General features: G+C 39.6%; 1 protein-coding gene across 10 annotated transcripts in view; it reads left to right on the plus strand.

Annotated features, from left to right (window-relative positions):
- The window catches only part of arhgap24 (Rho GTPase activating protein 24), an 81,104-nt gene that overhangs the window by 52,691 nt on the left and 6,081 nt on the right, over window positions 1-22,332 (plus strand). For 4 of the 10 annotated variants that reach the window (XM_034897130.1, XM_034897129.1, XM_034897131.1 and 1 more), the window contains 2 exons: window positions 14,429-14,551; window positions 18,921-19,128. In XM_034897130.1, the coding sequence (XP_034753021.1) occupies window positions 14,429-14,551; window positions 18,921-19,128 (331 nt within the window). Of the gene's footprint in view, window positions 1-133; window positions 616-7,543; window positions 7,731-12,284; window positions 12,572-14,428; window positions 14,552-15,853; window positions 16,044-18,920; window positions 19,129-22,332 lie in introns of those variants that run through there. The other 6 variants (XM_034897134.1, XM_034897133.1, XM_034897135.1 and 3 more) reach the window with 6 other exon arrangements.

Here is a 22,332-nt window from a genome sequence, read left to right on the forward strand (position 1 = left end):
TCTTCATTCACCAGATTTACAGGGCTGCTTGATTTACAACCCCACCACCCCCACCCCACCCCCCTAACCAGCAGCTCCCACCCCACCCCTCTCACTTCCTTCAGAGACCATCTTGCTTTCAGCTTGCTGTCTCACTCGGTTTCACTTGGCCGCTCTCTCCTACACTTCTTTCGTGTGTGACTTTCGAAATATGCTTCCTCTGCTCTTTCAGCTCCTTTGACAGAAGTATATGCAGAGGAAAGGCTTCCAGGGAGGCAGACTGACTAGCCTCAGCCTGACCCTGCCTGAGTGCTGCTGATTGGTGTGTCACATTGACCTGCCTTTGCCTCAACAAAATGAAGTTTTAGGCAAAAGAATTATATGAGGTGGAGGGAAGCTACAGGCAAAGGAAGGCGGAGGGGGAGAGTGGGACGGATAGTAGTGAGCGTAGTGAAGTGTGTTTTACCAGAAACAGAAGTAGATAAATCTATCTGTGGCACCGAACAAGAGCAGATGAAGAGGTGGCACCAGGTGGCCAACAGTCAGCAGCGATACTGTGGCTTTTGCTCCCTCAAGCTCCAGCTGAGAAGGGGGCCCGTCTTCCGCTGTGCCCCATGGATCTTAACTCCAACCCAGGTCTGTCTCTATACATTACTGTAATGAATACTAACATGTTTGTGTCTGGTTTGGAGCGTGTCATTACGATGGCAGTGATAATATTAGACTGGGCACTGTTTAAAGTTACGACTGAAGGAAGGGGTGGAAGGATTTCACAGATAGCTTTACTTGTCTCAAACCTACTCTTACTGACTCTCTGTAAGGAAGTGTTTTTTTTCCATGTGCTGTCTATTCATCACGTCAGCAGATCGGTGTTTTACAAGACACAATTCATAGCTTATTTTTATTGCAGCTGTGATTTCAGATTAGCAGTTAATGATGCATGCATTTCTGATTTCCATAATGCTGTGGTGACATTGCTGCAGGTTCCTGTTCATGTGTCCATTTTAAAAACATCAGCAAACATGCTCTGTGAATAATGTGAGTTATTATTATTCACAAAATGCTTAATATCATATACAGAAAAATATCGATTTATAGAGGAGCCTTGCCCTGTGGCGCTTTAATGACAGGATGGAAATGACCATCACACTCCTTGCTCCATGCTGAACATGTCATGCATTTATATTTTCAATACATTACACTTTCTACACACTATAGCTTGATTTTTTTCTTCATAAAAGAGATACATATTTGTAAAACAATAACAATGTCAAACGCACAATGCATGGTTTTAATTTTTTTAAGTATCAAAATCCAGCAGAACCAGAGAATATTTTATGTATTCCACACATTCTTATTCCTTGTCAAAACGTGGTGCCTACATTTCCCACAATGCAATTAATGCAACAGTTCAGTCAGAACTCAGATTGTGTTGTGCCAACAGAAGTATCCAAAAAAATATATACTATTCATTCTTTTAGAATTCAGATTTTTTTAAAACAAGGCACATTTACAAATCCACTTCAAAAATACAGTTTTTGCAAAAAAACAACCTAAAGAAGAAAATTAAATGATAAAAATAAATAGAAGGGACCATCTCAAATCAATTTAAGAGTTTAAAGTCAATAAATCCATTCAAGGGCTTTTTCTATCCTTCACTCATTTCAATGACTTACACAAAATATTTAGTTCATTGTTCCAATGGTCTTAAAATATCTACATTTATGTATAACAAGTTTTCCTAAAAGCACCAAATTGTTAACAACAAAATCTACCTTCTTATTTTCAAGCCAACAGCAGCTAAAGTTGCTTCAAGTTGTTAGCCTCAAGCTAAGACAAGGAGCGGGCTACAGAGGTATGGTGAGCTCACTCAATCTCACAATCCCAGATTTCTTTCATTTTCAAACTTGTAATCTTCAATTCCAATTCTGGCTGAAATGGCATTCTGCTAGAGCCACAAAAGTCTTTGTAGAACCTTTCCCTTTTATTTTTACATATACAGTGGTACTCCCCAAGACCTGTACACAGACTGTGATGTGTAACATCTACCCTTTCCAACATATTAATGACCGTCTAATTAGGAAATATTAAATCATCTGTATCTTACTACCAAGGTTTACAGTAGCAAAGATGATCAAGCATAATATGTTGCACTTGTAAAAGGATGTCTTGAAAATGTATTAACCAATTGGATAATGTTATTGTAAACTATTTGCTTAAATGAAAGACGCCAACAAAACCACATGTTTTCCTGCCCTGCACCCTACCGGTCATGACATATTTCAACTTTAACTAAAGTAAGGCTATACGATTCTAACAACACTGAAAATATTTGTATATGATTTAACCATATGAGCCCTTGGAATAACTTGTCTAATAAGATACGTTTTTAAACCAAACATAATACCAGGTGTGGCTATACTAGATATGTGGCTTTAAAAAAATCTTGCCAGAGGGAGGAAAATCATGCTAAGCAAAAAAAGCATTCTCATAGGTGGGTCAAATTTCACTTTGCTTGGCTGCTTGAGTCAGATAACAGAACAGACTTGTGAAATCACGGCTCCCAGCCTGCCTGTAAATCCAAGACGTTCTCATACAAAAATGTGAAGCAACAGAATGGAGAAAGAGGAAATACTCTATATGTAAAATAAAGGAGCAGAAGTTAGATTTCAAGAATTGTTGACAGAGGTGAGGAGGAAAGCAAAGAGAGGAAGAGAGGTGTTTATGTTTGAGATGTTGAACACAAAAAACTATATGCATTAAATGTCTGTGTGATGACAAATCTGCTGGTTGAATTCAACAGGTCTCTCTCTTCAGCAAATAATACGTGACTAGGTGTTAGAAAAATTATGATACATACTTTTTCTCTGATTAGTTTTAAAACTCTTTGCACAATAATGCTATGTTATACTGATCACTCTAAATAAGATAACCATGGAGCCATAGTCTGTCCTTGTGAAAGGCACAGGATGTTTCTTGGTGCAGAGCAGGCACAGGAGAGTCCCAGACCGAATGAGATAAACTGACAACATCGACTTTGTTATGACTTTGTGTTAAACATCCACTTTGTATAAATAAGTGGCTGTTGAGAGCTTCCAGTTAGGCATTTTCTGTACTATTCTGTAGTGTGGAAGTCTCCTTGTGTTAACAAGTAAAAATGAACTTTGGTATAACTTCAGTGGTCTATGTCAACAATACAAATAAATGATTGGGCATACCCATAACAATGTTGAATGTCAAACTCGGTTTGTATATTATTATACTGACATTCAGTGACACACAGTTTTTGATTTTTGACTGCAATAGCACGGGTGTGAATCGAGAGAACTCACCGAACAACATTAACAACAGTTCAGCAACGCACACTCAAACACACAAAGAGCCAATCTCGTCGTCAGCATTTCTCTGTCTCTCCACTTAGATCACCACCAATCTTTTGCTTTGACCCAGCTTGCCTGCACTCCCCCCTGCACTGCAGCCCTCTCAGGCCAGCAGTGCTTTGGCCAGCTTTGTCAGAGAAAACAACGAGGATGTGGAGCAGCAATGCAGACAGGACTGCTGTGATGGTCAAAACGAATACATGCTTATCTTTGCCAAACTGATGGATGCTGTTCATTGGCTGTCTAGATAATTGTGCGGAGAGTCAACATGAGGTTTCGTGGTGCATACGTCACACAGATATGTGTTAAAAGTATGGGGCACGAACAAATTAAACGGTGAACTTATTACACAGAGACAAATATTGCTTCTGCTCTGGGAACACATTTGTTATATCTACACCAAAAATGGTGTCACTCATATTCCATCTCATCACTCACTAAGTAGAAATATGAAGTTGTGGGAAATGCTCTTTTAGTGTGACGATTGATGAATGTCTACTATCTCTGCTTTCTATCAACAATAATGTTCAACTCTGACAGGCCCTTCAATCTCCAAAAGCAATCAAGTAAATGAAAATGTTGATTCATTGCCTCTATGACACATAACCATAGTGAGTTCATTTTTTTAATTACTTCAGGTAAATGAGGAGGGAGTAAAGGAGTAAATCAGGAGGAGCCTTTTTCTTAGTGATTTTTTCTTCTCAGCACATCCAGCCAGACTCAAGCTTTTTTAGTTTCCTTTATGATCCTGCTTTGTTGCTACTTCTCTTTGGGTTTCAAAGGCGGAATAAGTAACTCAATAAACAGGAATTCAGGTTACTATAACTTCTGTCTGAAAAGTTCAAAGGGCATTCCCAAAGGCCAGCCTGACTCAGCCTATCAATTTTGGCTGTGGGGAGTGCAGGTGTGCATCTGCCCTGAAGCCCTCATCAGTGCTGAAAGGTGATATTAGAAGGTATTAGTGAGCAGAGCAACAGGTACTTTGTCAAGTCCACTCCTTGTTTCATTCTCTAGCCTGGATGAAGGGAGGTTCAGTCTATTCGCAGAGTGCCAGGATGTTTGTCTACGTCTATTTCTTAAAATTCTTTATCTTAGTAATTAAGATGAAAGCTGCACCATCTGAAACATTTGTAAACAAAGCAGCAGACTGCGGCGAATGATGTGATGTTGCAAAAACTGCAGGAAAAAAATAACTATTGACTTAAATCTCTACTTCTCACAGTAAAACATGCTGCAGAAAATAACGTTAGTTGTTGCATCCTTATCAGCATGTGTGTGTGTGTGTGTGTGTGTGTGTGTGTGTGTGTCTGTGTGTGTGTGTGTGTATGTGTGTGTGTGTTGGACAGAGTGCACACCAAGTATGATTTCCTGGCATTCACGCCACAAAGATGTATAGTCCCCATGGCCATGAGTGCATGATATACAGTACACACTTACGGGGATATTTCATTGGGAGATATGTTTACATAACCATAAGGATGCCTATATGTTTCAAACAGACACACAGCATCACATGCATGTTAAAGAGAATATAACTGTTTAAAGCACAGTAAGTCTGGCTCTACATGAGACATGAATTATTTGATAATATGGTGATTATACCATGCTACAGACTAGTGTCAGGTTGATTTGAGAGAAATGGCCTGCAGAGCCACTCTTAGTTTTTCCTCTTGGATATGTATGTGCTGCACCTTTCCAGAAGCTCCCTCTGAAGTATCAGTCTGCTTGTATTCCGGATCTAATGTTTCAGCCTCCCAGCATTGCGTGCAAGTGTTCAAGTGACAACAGCTGCCAGCCCTCACCAAACCTCAACACTCCAAACATTTTAATGGGATATTAATCCCCCAGTCAGTAGTCACCAAAGCTGTCAGTGGTTTTAATGGTTAACTCGTAAGGATTTTAGTATTTTAACAAACGTCTTGTCATGCATGGTTCATCTCACGTTATACTGCAAGTCACCACAGAAATGAATGTGGGTTAAACAGAATGTTTGTGCTCAGTGGCTAAGAGCTTCTATAAATGTCATTTGTGATTTATGTTTACAATTTTTAGTTTAGGTTGTTAACACTTCAAGCTAAGTCAAATATTAAAGGATTATACCGGGACTTCTTTTGTTGTAATTTTTCTTTACAATTACTTTAAATCACACATACTTGACACTCCTTACAACCATTTTCCAAAGCAAAATGTAGTTCATTTTACTTAGTTTTAAGAAACTCAAAATGAATTTATTATACAGCATATAGTCCATCATAGTAAAACATGATGCATTCTTTTTTTGTCAGTTACACTGGAAAATTAAGATAACATTTTTGGAAAAGGCTGTTTAAATGCAGTAAAAAAAAAAAAGCATGCACGATCGATTCAAAATGCACCAGGGGACTCTGTACAATTCACATTTCCATCTGTGTTAGTCTCTAGTTTTCATAATTATCATGTCCACATTGTCATTATGTTCCAACACAAGCTCTGGACTTTAAGTCAAGTCTGAGCCCTGTTTTCCTTTTCCTAAAGTTGAAATTGATTCCCCTTTGCACTATGGTATATTTACAGCAGCCTTGGCAGGACACACAGACACAGCTCTTTATTTAGTTGGCATGATATCAGAATGGGGCCACTTGGCTTTATGACATGCCTGTGACCTCCCGGAATGACCCACTGCTTCCCCCGAACTGTCCTCATGACAACTCACTAAAACTCTGTTCACCCATGCTACTCAACAGCAAGGTTATCATGTTAGCCTTTCAGCACCAACGAATACAGAGAATTTAGAGTTGATGTGGCCATTATTCTCCATTTTGTTGGTGCCATGATTACCTTCTTCCCTATGGGCGCCTGTAGCGGGACAGTAGAGCCAAACAACCCTTGTCCCCTCTGACCTCTATCACTGCTATTCACTTTGTTACTCATTCAGCATCAGATGGTAATGGATAGCCACAGTAGCTCTATGGAGTCTGTGTTCTCCACCACACAATGTCTTCGGGGAGGCTAATGTTGTGGTGTCTGCCTTCAGATTATGTCGATTGACAGGCAAGGACCACCATGACACCAGGAAGAGAATTAGCTATCGATACCTCAAAGGGGTTCAGGTGGAACAGTACTCCCATTATAGATACATGGGATGTTATAGCCGCAGAGAGAGAGGATCTACACGCCAGGAGTCTGTCAGCATGACAAATGTATAAGTTGTAATGAGAGTTTAGGATATTTGGATATGAAAGAGTAAGATGCAGAATCCTTTTTACTTTTTTACATAATTATTAGGTATAGTGATATGAAGATGCTAGGTGTACATTGTAATCTAGGGCTGGAAAAAAACAAGAGCATTATCAAGAAATTGGTCAAAACCCCAAGCTATTAATTTCCAATTAACTAAAACACAGAAAGCAAAGACAATTTTTTTTTTTTTTAATGAAATAATTGTTTGATTCATACAATTGCCTAAACCAATTTTCTGCCAATCAACCGGTTGATTTTTCAACAAATCATTGCATCTCCCATTTGTATATCATTGTCAACAATCAGGTGATGGAACTTTATTGACAAATAGAGCTGCAAGTAACAATTAGTATTCCTTATTGGTTAAGCTGTTGTTAAATTATTTTTCTCAACCAATTGCCTAACAATTTAGTCCATTAAATGTCAGAAATGTTTTTGTTAAAAACCTAGCCCAATTTTCTGAATCCGTGTGTCCTGTCTTCAAATTGTTTAATTCGTTTGACCAACAGTCATCACTCTAACTTTGTCTACATTTGTTTTACTTCATCAATCTGAATATGTAGTTACATTTCTTACATTATGACAATACAATGCCATAAATAAATGTAATATACATGCTCTTACTCCCACATGCAAAAAGTCAATATTATGACATAATTCTGCTCTAAACAGTTTGCATTTGCTAACAAAGCATTGCAGTGTGAATGGGACATCCCATGTTTGCTTATGGGGTCATGCCCTGAGTCAGACCAGTGGCCTTTTTAAACCCAAGTCTTCAAAGATCTGCCTATTGTTCCCATTACAGTGCTTAAGGGAAGTATGCATGTGAATGTGTGTGAATGTGTGTGTGTGTGTGCTCCCCAACCCCCTCTTCAAACCTCACCTCCCTCCCCTCCTTCTCTTTTCTCTTTAACACCCTCTCAGCTGTGCTCACTCATTTTGAGCCAGGCCAAAAAGCTGGCAGAGCATCTCCTCTGTTAGGAACTCCCGTCCTTAAGTTGACCTAGGTGGCCTGGACTTTGCAGCCCTCTCAGGGAGCTTCTTTTCTGGAGTACCAGAGATAGGAGTGTGACGGTGACATGGAGATGGTTCATCAAGCGATTCATAGTTTACCACAGTATGGATTATGTGATTTACTATCCTCACATCAAGGTAACAACACTAAGTGTGTTATTTGACTATTTTAAGCCTGTTTATAGCTTTCGGTCTCTCCACTGCAATACAACGAATGCATTTTTCTAAACACACTGGCTTCTTTTCGACAGACTTCCTTGTTGCAACAGCTGCACTTTGTTGAAGGACTAGATCATCTGGAGGTGATATTACTCATGAATGAAGCAGACATATATGTATATATGTATATAAGGGGTGCCATTACATGTAAACGGTAGTTTTTCTTTCCAATTTTAATCCTTGTCACCATTGTCACTCGGTGAGTGACTCCCTGTTCCGTTGGAGGTATTTATGATGTGTGGACTTCGGAGAACACTATCATTAGACACAATATTGAATCTCAACTTGCCCCTGCTTGCATGCAAACAAGAGAGCTCTTGCAGACGAGAGAGAAAAGACATTGATGAAGTCATTTAATCTCTGTCTGTACACACACACACACACACACACACACACACACACACACACACACACACACACACGGTGAAACATGACACATTTTTTGTCATTTAAAATTAAACAATGTAGTTACAGTGTCTGCATTGTTTTCTAGGCCAACAGCAGCTGCTTCCTCCACTTGGCAAGCAGCACAATCTAAGTCTGGAAGAACTTTCACAACAAGTCTCCCACAAAATGTATTACACCTTTGAGGACAATACATATTTTTAACCCTCACCCACTTCCTTTTGGGCAGTGTCTGCCAATATGACAAAATTACAATTTTTATTGTTAGACCCTTGCAATGAGGTACATAAAGTGTATCACATGGCTGGGCTGCCTTGAAGGTTGGTAGATTTTTAAGGTTTCAGCTGTATACTCTGACCTGTAATCACCACATGAAATCAATGGTTTTGCAGTTTGGGTATCATATCTGACAGTGGTATCCATCTCACAAGTAGAAAGAAAATAATTTAATTACCTATTCCTTCCAGCAAAAAGACAATTCTAAGCAATGCACACAGTTTGCATACATTTTATAGAACTACTGTAGCAGTCTGTGAAACTTACATTGTGCTGTGTCAATAGCAGTGGATAGTAAATGATCTAATACTACTATTTACACAAAATGAAACATTTTAGTCTGTGATTCCAGCCACGCAATGCAGCACTCTACATTCTGTGAAATGGATGCACTGCGAGCTGTTTTACAGGACATACATATGTACAGGTCTGAGTAAAGTGTATCGGGCGCCAGGTATTTGTGAGCAATTACAGCACAGTTGGATCCTTTGTTGTCTCACACCTGTTTTTGAGCCATTAGTTAAAGACTAGACTGCAGCTGGGTTTGGCCACTTATTAAGGCCGGTGGACAAAACTGAAATGAACAGTTGTTGGCGCTTTGAACGCAACTCAGATAGTAATTATAACACACACTGAGAGCAGCAAGATAATTTAACATGATTCAAGGTTGTCAGTGATATGTTACGGTTTTGTTTGAGTATATGCAATTTGTCATAGGTGTGCTATTAATGTGCTTTATGTAATACAATGGGATCCATGCATTTCATTTTAGCAATGTTTTTCCTTGGTTGAACGCTATACACAGATTTGAGATTGATTTCATTAACCATCTGTCTGTGGTTATGCTGTAGCATGATGCAATTGGAGTGTTTCCTGAATGTAAATAGCAGAAATTGAAATGTGAAAGGGTGTGGCATTTTCTCTTTTCCTGAACTGTTTTCACGAGTTGTGAGTCTCAAGGTGAATAGGAAATCCTTCTTTAATACAAGCTGTCTTCTGAAGTGTACCAGTTTGCTCATGCACACCTCTGCGAAGCTGACAATTGTTCCCCGCTGAGTTTATAAAAGTTTTGGAGCTGTGTGCCGAAGCGAGTTGAATCAGGGGAATTGTGGCAGCTGTCACGGTTGTCTCTTCAGGTACAGTCGCGCTATAAGTCAACTGTCTCCTGCAGGGAAACCCTGCTGGGATTGGTCTCATTTAAGAAGCAATGAGGGTTTTTTGAGACAGTGCCAGTCACAGAGAATTGTGTGGTGGAGAATAATAACTTTAGGCAGCTTCACCAACGCCGGTGAAGAATCTGAGCTTCCAGTTGTTTTACTTAGTGCAGGGATCTTCAACAAGGGGTCTGGGACCCCTAGGGGGTCCTCAGAGTCAATGCAGGGGGGCATCCATATTATTGTTCGTTTTTGAAAGTTAAAAGAAAACAAACAAAAAAAGTCTTAACATGAATCCAACACATTATTATTAAATATAAATCCCCACTGATGATAGGCTCACTGGCCTGTGGGGACGGTACTGTAGTCACTATAGTAGCCATCCACAGATATAGTGAGTTATTCCACAAGATGTCTTCGTTAACATTAAAACAGGATTTATAAATTATGCAATCAATTATTATTATTTATTATTATATGAAAAAGGTAGGTATAAAGGCTTTAGGCCACCGTACGTGTTACTGCAAACCCAGTTTAATATGCAAAATCATTTTAGACAATAAACAGTATGTGGTGGGGGGGATCCTGCTCTGTCTCTCAGTTAAGGGGTTGTTGACTTAAAAAAACATTGAAGACCCCTCATGTAGACAGATATGGAGAATTTACCTAACACTATTCATTAATCCCTGGAACAGTTTATAGCACCTATATCATTCACAAACTGATGACTTAATCTTTACATCTGCTAGATTTAAGTGTTTTTCCTATAAACCGCTTTTTATGATAAATTAAGCTCTTGGGCACAAATGTGCTAAATTATTCAGATTAACATTTACACTAATACTACAGGTTACAGTGCTACGGGTATAGGCGGCAAATATTTCGCTTAATCATAAATAGATCTCAGGAACAGCTCTCTCACAGTTTTTGTCCAAGAAGTTGTCCATGTGCTAAGTAGGCTCGACAAATCTCCCATCTTTATAAACAATGTGGCCAATTCAGTCCTAAGCATCAACAGGAAATGGCAGGGGGAACAGGAGTGTGTTGTATGCTGTATAATCCTGTTGCACGCTTGTTTAACAGCGTCACACCCGCTGTTTCCAAAAAGAATTACTGTCTTGCCATGCAAGTAATGGAAACAGAAAGGGCTGATTGATTTTAAACGTGAACAAAAACACTCACAGGAGGCCCAGGGAATCACAATTACAGTACTTTGCATGACAATCAACGCAAATGTGACTGGGAAACTTCTGTGTGCCAAATTGGACAATGTGAGTAAGTGTTGTCAATGTGGAACCATCTGACAGATTCACTTCACCTAACACATAATAACACATTATCTTCTGACTGATGGGGCAGAGAAATGTGACATTTTGACCAGAAGTGTACATAAACACATGGTTGGGCAGCTCAAAGAAAGCAAGACAAGCATTCCAAGAATATTCCTTAAATGTCAGTATTTCTTGATACTTGCATCAAAAGTCTCCTTTTGTCATGTTACATTGGGAGCAACGGAATTCCAAAGTAAAATTTGTTTGTGTCATACCTGGCAAATAAAGCTGATTCTGATCCTGGGATAGAGATTTTTTTAAACTTTATAATGATATAAAGGTTGATTGTATTATAATATTTTCTGAGCAGTTTTGACAAACACTGATTAAATTTCAAAGCTTAGGCTACTAAGTGCACTTTCCCATTCAGCTAAATGGTAACCAGAGATGTCAGTTGTAGTTAAATAGACAGAAAGCTTCCTTAATTGATATGAACTTACATCTCTTTCTCTCGAGGACCACACAATGCAAGCAATATTTCATGTTTAATGTTACCTATTGCCCTTAAAGTGGTTATGTGTAACCTTCAGTTTGTGTTGATTCTAGCGGCCGCTTTGTACAAAGGTGTATAGTGTTTTTACCACACCTGCTGTCATAAAGGTCTTTTCTTTCTGGTGCTGTATTGCCCACGGTATTACTGAGTTAGCATTACTGGGAGGTCATACAATTGCAATGAATGTTTTTCTCTGACAGAAAATCATTCATTACAATAAAAGAAGAAGTTCCAGCATGCATGTTTGCATTTCCAGTGTTGCATAAGATAACTTTGATATACAGTTTATATGATATACGATAACCTACTTTGGATGTCTTCTGAACTAAACATGGTATCACTGTCACTGTGTTGCAAGTCATAGCATTAAGAGATTGCTGTAGAAACTAACATGATAATAACTTAGATTTAAATAGCACATTTCATGAAACCCATGGACACTTTACACAAGTAACGTTAGAGGGGGACAAGGGAATGGAAAATAGTAGGCCAACATAAAAGCACATAGCACATCAACAAGCCACACTGTTGCACTTTGTGACATGTGACATTATGTAGGCCTAGTACATGTTTACTTCCCACTATAGCATCCATACATCTCACTGGAGCATAAAATGTGTATTAATCCAAGGCTTATCAATGCAATCCAATGTATTACTGTTTATGTAACGTTTACTAAAAATAACCTTTTAAAAAGACCTAAATATTTATTTGTGAGCCATTCTTAAAGATTTGCATTTCCAATGGAAACATGGAACCGGGGCTCCATGACTTGCCTAGGACCCTTCCAACGCTTAGCCCGGCCCTGGTAGTCTTACACAGCCGGCGTGAGGAGTTTGTGACACGAGGGACTTCGCTGACACAGCGCTGTCGGGATAGGTGCAAGACTAATTCAAACGAGAAGCGCTGTTTGAAGTAATTTGGAGCGACCTACGGAGCTTTTCCACTGGTTGAAGAATCGCTCACATATGTATGAAGTGAGTCGCACATTTCCGGGTGGATTAGGGCATTGTTTTGCTTCGTTGGAAATCTGTTGCGCGTCGCAGGTTGAGGAAGCGAAAGATGAAATAACATCGTGGATGTGATTCCTGCGCTTAAGAGGTGAGCTGAAGCTGCCTCTTTGTGTTTTAGTCATGAATGAATATATAGCAAACGTTGTGTGTGCTGCTTTTCAAGTCTATATATTGAGGTGTGATTAATCGTCACTACTTAATCGTGTAATTAATGGGAGCTCTGAGGCTGAAGCCAATACAGGGTAGTGACTAATCACTGGATCAGCAACTAGGAGGGTACTAGCCCACTTGTATTTTAGTTTATTTTTATTTTTATTGGAGTATGCAGTGGAGAGTGCCCAGATTAGGACCCTATGAGGGTTTTTTGCATCTCTCCATCACATCTTAAATTGAGATGGCTATGTGAATATTAATCTGTAGTATTTGTATAGGCTATGTGTAAACCAATAAACTGTTAAACCATCAAGAGGGAGAACTTGCTTCCTGGAAATAGACCACATGCATCAAAACTTCAATGTCTTTAAAGTGAGAGTTGGTCTGTGCAAGCTTTAGTAGGAATAAACAACATGTAGAATGCCACACATGGCAAACACTGGCATCTGCTGCCAGCTAATGAGATCTCATGACTGACAGAGTGCATCCATATCACTGTCAAAGTTTGCCTCCAAATAGGCTAAAGCTGAAATTATCTGGATTAAACTGTTGACAGTTTGATCGGTCAAGGATTTGTTTATGCTTCGAAGCTGGTTTACATCTGGAACTGCTGTCAGAGCAGCAAGTCTTTAAGCCCAGGCGTTTTGGTTATTAATTCATGATAGTGGCATTGGTAATAATGACCTTACATGTGAATGGAGATTGTTGACTATGTTTCGTTGTTGGTTTTAATCTCATTCTGATGATATTAATTTTAAAACGTGCATGGATTTAATGACCGTTTTTTAAAATGTATTAAATGTTTTTATGTCATACAATGTGATGTCATGTATGTGTGTATGTATGTATGTTCTTTGCGGAAAGTAAATTCCCTTGGGGGCAATTTAGGTTTCATTTATTCTTTTTTTGGTTTGCATCAGAAGACAGTTTAAATATCATTTTTGCTTCATTTGAAGTCATTAGGACTTCATATTGGTAACCTGTCATGTTGTGTTGGAGCAGTCTATAAATATTTTTTATATGCAACACACGGATCTCATCCCGAGATACAATCAATGGAGCAAGATCCCTGGTGGTCACAGTCATGAATAATTCAACGGTTGTGTGACAAGTCCATTTGTCTCTTAATAGCTCATCTCTTCCTATAATAGAGCAGGTGCATCTCTGTAAAATGCTGCGCATTGGTTGTTTGTTTTTTGTTTCATCCTGCTAAAGCTGAAGCAGAGTGGTACAAATGATTCTGTTGTCATAGTAATCGCTGCACCCAGATTGGTTATGTGAAACAGGTCCAGACCCTCCACTGCACTGTGACTGGTATCCCCTGACAGTAGAGTGCTCATGGCTATTATCCACAAGTCAAAACAGGATAGTTGAGCCTGCCTCTAATGGAACACTACTGCCCAGAGATATAAACATTTCTCTTGATGTATTACTGCGGTTAAGGTTAAAAGTGCAGTGTGTGCATGTCCAAAATTGCCTTGTTTTTTAGACACACCTACTGTATAGGGTTAAGTAGAATATAATGTCATCTAAGGACATTTAAAGTCTGTGCTGTGTTGGGTTACAAGGAGGTCAGACCGCATGGACCTTCACCTTAGAGTCATCTTCCATTCAAAAATGTATTTTGCTCATTATTCACTTCTTTTGGACGTTTGAGCTTGACTCTGTAGAACACTGTAAATTCAGAGAGAACTTGGATAGATGAAGAGATCAGACTAGCGTAAATGTTTATCTACTATCTGCAGTATGCTGTAATCATCTACGCATGTTTCTTTCTCTTTTGTTTGAACAGGGGGAGACAGAGAGCGGATGACAGCCAACCATGAGACCTATCTTCTTATGGCCAGCACCCAGAATGACATGGAGGATTGGGTGAAGACGATCCGCAGGGTCATCTGGGCTCCTTTTGGTGGAGGTTAGTCTACACCGGACTATTGTTCTTGTTAGCTAAATAACTTGTTGATGTTAATGGGATTTTTTTTAATAAGCAGTTTGTTGTTTATTTAAATGACTTTTAAAGTTCCCAGTAGCTGTGCCAGAGAATGGATAAGTCTGTGTATTCAATCCGTGAGCAAGGCCATCAAACTGCTGACTGTGTGGTCTGATCCCACTGACAAAATGCATCCTTTATATTGCAGATACTCTGTTTGACTAAGTATTGAAAGCACAAACTTTAGTAGCTTTGTGCACAATGATAATAGTGTAACTTAAATCCATTTGTGGGTGCATGATGGAGAAAGGACTTAGCAGTAATTTTCAGGTACAATACCGCATTTATGTTCACAATGCCAACTAGATGTGATTACATATTACAGGTTTTGCTTTTTTAAATAGAGGACTGTAAGGAACAGTTGCCTGCATTTTCCCACAATAGGTTTATCCTGACCTTACCCTTGTATCTAAAACAGACATGTTTCCAGAGTGGCTGTTGCTTTACCTGTTTGTTGGCAGGTAAAGCAACAGGCTGCCTCCTCTTTTCCTCCATGTTTCACTCCATATGGTGGGTGTCTTGCCACATGTTGGCTGCATCACTACAATACTTGACTTCATCATGATAAGATGTATAAACAGCTTTAGTCCAAGGATTATTTGCAGCACTAGATTTTTGCCACTTAAATCTCTACTCTCATCCTGCATGTTTGTTTTCTCTTCCAGCCCGTTTGTGCTAATAAACTGAGGAAATGAATGTGTTCAAAACAATTGCGTCAAATAAACCAACAAACAGTGGCGATGTTGTAATCATGTGCGCTGTGATTTTTAGCTGAAGTGCATGATGGTGTAATTGCTCTCATGAAGTTGTTTCTGAGATCAGTGTGATGATTACTGGGTGTCCTGCTGTGCCGTTACAGCTTGTTATTGACTTTACTGGCAGACATCGGCTTACAGTGTGTATAAGCATAGGGCACAAGAGCAGCGTTCTGTAACACAGTGAATGGATGAGGCTGAGCTGGCCCCTCTGTTTTCAGTGCAGGGAGTTTGATGTATATTGCAGTTGACTGCTTTTCAAAAGGACGAGCCATTTGTCAAAGATGCCATAAGAAGTTGAAGCGGAGCCAGGCTAACAAACACACACACACACAGATAACAAAATACACACATTTCAGGCTTTCACGTTTTGCAGTAGCAGCAGAGACTAACTGAGCCCAAGCCCTGATTGGCTGGTGAAGTGTGATTAAAAATGTGTTCAGAGAGCGACAGATAGGGAGTGGAGCTACTAAAACAAAGCCCATGTTTGACCCGCAGCATAGCTCGTAGCCCCTGAAGGTTTGCGGTCATGTTGTGCTAAACACTTGCTGTGATGCTGAATTAATTACTGGCCAACTTGAAGAAGCAGTTGGACAAGAGAGAGTTTAAAGTCATGTGCAGCTGTGGCCTCTCCATCTGGATCTTTGGAGATTTAATTCACGGTAATTACCAATTGTTTATTTCTAAAGAGTTAGCCTTTAAATTGAAACAGTTGTTTTTGTTAGATAAATTCTATGTAGAAATTACTAAATGTTCTTCATATAAAACATATACTGTAGGACATTTCTCATATTTCGTGTTTTTTTTTTCCCATTTGACATTTAGCGTTATTACAGTTCATATTTCGTTTAGTGTGATACCACAGTTAAACGTTCTTTCCAGAGTAAAATGTAATGTTTACCTGCCTTTTGCTTGTGTATCAGAGTTGTCATGCAGTATATAACTCACTCAGATTTATTTGGGTCATTCCGTACACGGTTGAGATGGTTTTGTTTCACAGTGCATCTCCATGAATATGTAACATTTGGTAAAAGTAGGGAAAGTGTTAATATTTTTCCACCACACCACAGAAGAACAATCATAGAAAAGACAGAGGAAATGTCCCGGAAAGGGAAAAATCAGACATTGTTGTGTCCGACCTGGTCCGTGTGTGTGTGTGTGTGTGTGTGTGTGTGTGTGTGTGTGTGTGCGTGGTGCATGCAGACATAAGTGCGCGTGCAGCAGTCGGCCTGGGTAGCTGACCGAGCCTGACAATGTTGAAGGGACCTGCTGAGGGTTGGCAAAGTGGAGGTGTTGTTTTAATTTTCCCAAGTCTTTGTGGTTGTTGTACGAGCCAGCACACAAACACACACGCACGCGCACACACACAGCTTGCGTACCGTTTTCACAGACACTTTGTGATGTATAAAAAATTAACTTGACGTGAGAATGTGCGGGCTGTCCGCAAAGTCTTTTCTGGTTTCTGTAACGCGGCAATATCTAACTGAAAAGTGCCGGAAATCACAAACATTACAAAATAAAGTTCCCACTTCACTTACTGGCATAAGTCTGCAACATTGTCTATGAAAAAACATAATTATATCCACCGATATTCCATAAAAGTTTGTTCAATTTATGTGGATAATATTTCCAATCTTTCACACTAAAAACTGTTTAATTCACAGGCAGCTTAAGCTCAGGAAATGAATGAAAATCCACTTAGAAAATATTTTCTGTCATATTCTGTATTTTCCATGGATGAAATATCTTACTCACTGGGCAACAAAAAGATTGGCACAGGAAAATGCAATAGTATCTGTGAGTCTGTAGTTGCGAAAGCTCAGACATCCTTGGCGTGCAGGAGGCGGGACGCACGGATCGATCTGGTCCGTTTCCCTGAGCCTACTAACACTAAGAAAATAAATGCTATGACATCAGTGAGATCAAACGGCTTATTGTACGTAATTTTGACTGACACTGAGATGGATGTTTTTCTGTATCTTGTGTGGCGCGGCCACTATTAGCTTGATTTCCACTTCAACTTTACTTTTTTTATTTTCATTTCTGCCAAGGTTTGGTGCGTTCACTGCCCAGTCACCATTTGCCACTTTGGGCATTTTCTTTTATTGCTTATCCGAGACGACAATCCTCCAAGCAAGAACTTTTTTTTCTCGCCGCTACCTCTGCGCTTTTCGCACCTCAACGTCACAAGATGTTTGTTTTTCTTCTGCAGCGGGTTGACCTGTTGTGATTGGACAAAGAATGACATTGGGGCCAAATTCAAAGTCATTTCCATATTCATTTATGGGAAGAGGCAAGGCGTATCATGTATGTGATGTATAAAGGAAAGGTGCGCAGGACCTGGCGTACGCCCAGTTTTACAAATGTGAATACTTTTGCAGGTAGGTACTTTATGTTTTTGCCGTACACCATCTTCTGGTATGAAAGCTGCTCAGTCTTTTCTACATGAGGCCCCTTGGTGTTTTATCTTATCACAAATTCATTAAAGGGCATTTCTTCTGGAAGCTTACAAGTTGTGTCAATTTCAAGAGGGTAGTATGACATCATAAAATATTATTAATGAAAAAGCAACTTGCGTCTAATGAAAAATATATTGAGGCATTTGCGTCAGCATACAAAAAAAGAAAAGGGTACATTCTGAATTAGTGTGGTGCACCATTGCATAGACCTGTACATTTCACATTAATCCAAGCTGAGTGAAAGCTATTTCTTGCTGTGTCAAATGCTGTCAAAATCACAGGGATCCCGGTAAGCTTGGTTTAATTCAGCCATTGTACGGTCCCTTGTTGTACCACGTGTGTGCATGTATGTGAGTAGCCTCTGTCTGTCTCTGGAGACCGGAAAAGTATGCCGATCCAAATCTCTCAGGAAGGCTGCCTTAATCCCCTCTTGTGTTGCATCCACATGAGACGGCTGCAAATGGAAATCGGTCTTTTTTCCTCTTTTTTTTTACGCCGACTGCCTCAGACAAAAGGCAAGGTGCTCAGCAGGAAGTTTGAGATTTGATCATCAGACTAAGGCTTTGTGGGTGTACATATTTTTAGCTCGGACTGTCTAACCAGCCGTATCAGAACTTATTTCTCTCAATCGATTTAACTGCTCACTTTGATGTGCTTTAAGCTGCGGATGCTAGGCTAATTTGTATTTCAAATTTTTCCAAAAATTATCCTTTCACTTTGGCAGAGAATGTTAAATAGTGCAGCATATTAAACAGTATTGGTATTTTAAAGGATAAACTATAATCCTCATTTGGGAAATATTGCAGTACATAATAACTTGGCTGTAAAGAGAGAAACAAATTGTATACATCTGTGTTAGAAACATAATTAAACCATGGAAACAAAGCCCTCAGCATCTTTGATATGTTGAATTCTCACTTAACACTTTAATCTACTATAAATAAAATTAATAAAAGCTTGGTCATTGAATAAATAAATGTAAATATTCAAGTGTAAGGTAAAACAGGTCTACCACTGCTAATCTCTTGAAGCCATTAATCAATATTGTACCACCATTGAACATTTTGTCTTGTGTTTCAGGGATCTTTGGTCAGAAGTTGGAGGAAACTGTGCGGTATGAGCGCCGGTTTGGGAACAAGTTGGCCCCTATGTTGGTAGAGCAGTGTGTGGATTTCATCCGCCAGTGGGGCCTTAGGGAGGAGGGCCTTTTCAGACTCCCAGGACAGGCCAACCTGGTCAAAGAGCTGCAGGATGCCTTCGACTGTGGAGAAAAACCCTCTTTTGATTGGTAAGGAAACAGTAAGCATACTGTCCGCTTGTATTTCAGTGCATTTTAATGTTAAGCTGATATGTTCACACTGTTGAATGGTCAAGCTCTGTACATCTGGAACCACTGGCTCACAACAGAAATTTGATTTTTTGCTTGTTAAAGCTGCAGAAATGTACTGTGTTCCTTCTTATCCCCATTTTACCTCTAAAACACAGCAGACACTTTGATTCCCTGGCAGAAAAAGCACAAGTGTAATTAATCAGGTTACAAATGCATTCCATTCAGTTTTTAGTTCTAGGACTCGAGAGACATTAACTGATCAATCGTTAATGTTAGTAGTTCCATCTGTGCTTCCCCTGTCAAGTTAAAATATTTGTAGAAAAAATAGCTTGTTTTTTTACAGGTTGGAAGTTGGTAGATATTGAATACTAAATGACTTTGGTCTTTTGAGTCATTTTTTTTACATTTTACAAAAGATCTACATTAAAAGTCAAATCTTAAATCTAGCTCTTTAAATTGATTAAGTTTTTTTTTTTTTTTTTTTACTAAGTCCACCTTACAATTGTGTCAGCATTAGAAGAAATATTTACCAAATGCAGGCACTGAACACAAATAATTCCATGTAAAGACACTACCCCCCCTTAGTCCACCACCACCGTTGTTTTTACTTGCTTGATTAGACCTGTTCTCAGCTGTGGGGGTCGGAAGTTTGTGCTTGATTGACATCTGGAGCATGACTCGCTGTCACCTCCACACAAAACGCTGACACGACAGCTCGCCCACAGACAAGGTGCTTCTTTATTTGGACATCTGTTCAAACACAAAACAGCTGTGACCATGCACCTCTGGAAGCCCGGCTTCCTGGCGCACATGGTCCTGCTGCTCCAAAACTTAGTTCACTAGATTACAAAATGTACAACAGCCATGTGAGGTTTCCGCACACTACTGCATTTAAAGTCTCTGAACACCCACACAGGTGCTTTCAGTTATTCTGAGTCATTAGACCTCTGCTAAGGTTGAAGGTGGGACAGAGCTTTTGATGGCCACAAATCTTTCCTACCGATAAGAATGATAAAGTTTTCATTTGTCCTGACCTAACAGGTGCAACAAAGCTAACAGGAGATTCAGGAAGATGTCAATAAGTCTAAACACACACACACTCTGGGAAGAGGTCCAATCAGCCAGTTTAACTGATTACACCTGTGTAGGTGTTCATCGCCTTTAAAGCTTATGTGCGTAACTTTATGATATTAATGAACATCTGTTCCATTCCGTCTATTGGCAAATTAGTTGCTACAAAGCTAAATCTGTATTTCTCAGTATGGCTGTGTTCAGAAAATTGTGTTGTCTGGCATCTTCTGCGCACAAACTCAAGTGAATAGAAGTATCTCTTCTGAATAGTCCATATTTTTGATCCTCCGTGTCCTTCTTGGCGCAATCACGGAAGGCCTGTATCATGTGGCCGCACTTAGAGTGTTGTTGTCATTACTTAGAATTTCTCATGGGGGCAGCAGATACTACACACTATAGCTTTAAAAAGGGAGAGTATAATTAGAGAATGAGCAACAGCTTGGTCACTCACCTCACCTGGCATTGCTCTAATGAGCCATTCCCACACCTCTCTACCCTGCCACTGAATGCAAACCAGGCCCTCCGCCACACATCTCACTTTTTTGAGAAAGTGGAACTGCTACGTTCATGCTAGCCTCTCACAAAATAGGCATTACTAGAAGCTTGATGATATAAGGAATACTTGCAGGGATAGTTGGTGAACAATTGTAGCTGGCAAGCTAACGGCACACTAACAAGCCGGAAACATTTTAGTGGGTCACAACAGCGCATTGTTCAATTTTCCCTGTACTGAAAAAAAAAGACAGGATTACATCTTTCCATTCAAAAAAAAAAATGTAGGGGGAAATGCTCTGAGCTGGTTAACCGTAATGTTTGTACCTATGTGGATATTTTATGGGCAACTCCATTGAAAATAATTACATTTTGTCACATATCATACTTTTATATGCTGCTATGACCAGATTTTTAGGAGCAATTTACACCTTTCTTGTTCTTCTGTGACATGGCTCCACACAACTTTAATCGGAACAAGTGAAAACAGCTTTTTGGTCAGCACTGAATATATATTTGTCCAGATGTTAATAGAACACGCCGACTTATTCGGACTTTAGCTTACTCACCGTTACCCCCAGAGCTATACAAGTTGATACATATTCTTCTCATCTCCGTGCATGATACAACTGTCTGACGCCCCCAGCATTAGCTTAGTCAAGCAACAATCCTGCAGGTAACTGGTTCCAACTAGCTACTGCTCCCAACAAGTGACAAAATAACGCCAACATATGATTTATATAATCACAGGGTGTACAAATAACGTCAGATGAAACACAGCCTTATTCTAACCGTATACCAACTTGGAGCTATATTCTCAGAAAGGCGAAGCAGTGCTACTTGGGTGGAGTGATAACATAGACAGTAAAAAGAATAGTGATTAGCGCAACACCGAAAAGCACAGTTACTTCTGTCAACAACCCAAGTGACCACCCTATTTATGTAATAGTGTTACTAACGTTACCACTATTACAGTAGTTAATCCTCTGAAACCATATCGGAACACTTACCGGTGCTGCAGGGGAAACGCTTTGTCCGGTCTGTACCATTGATGGGATGGTCGTATGCACACGTGAACAAACACAATGCTTCTTGAAGGTGGCTACAGGTGTATTTGGATCCATACCCCAAGCAAGTAGCCATAGATTCATCGGTCAGCATTTTTGGTTGGAATTCTATGAAAAATCATGGTATTACCTGGTCTCCCCTGTTAATTGTCACAGTGAATACACATGATTGTAACCTATATTTTAAGTATCTAGTAATTGTTGACTCTATTACTCCAACTATGAGCAAACTCAAGGCAAACTCTCTGCTCCGTGACCGGGCTTCTCAGGTGCTGCGAGCAAATCACTCCGCCCAAGTAGCAGAAGTAGCAGTGCTTTGCCTATCTGAGAATATAGTTCCCAGTTAGTATGCGGTTAGAATATGGGTGTCTCATGTGACCTTGTTATTTCCACAACCTCTGACTATACAAATCACAAAATGTTAATAGGAACATGGTGGCGTTATTTTGTCACTTATTGGGAGCAGTAGCTAGTTGGAACCAGTTACCTGCAGGATATGTGCTAGGCTAAGCTAATGCTGGGGGCGTCAGAC

This window comes from Etheostoma cragini, chromosome 16, assembly GCF_013103735.1.
Source record: "Etheostoma cragini isolate CJK2018 chromosome 16, CSU_Ecrag_1.0, whole genome shotgun sequence".
Lineage (NCBI taxonomy): Eukaryota > Metazoa > Chordata > Actinopteri > Perciformes > Percidae > Etheostoma > Etheostoma cragini.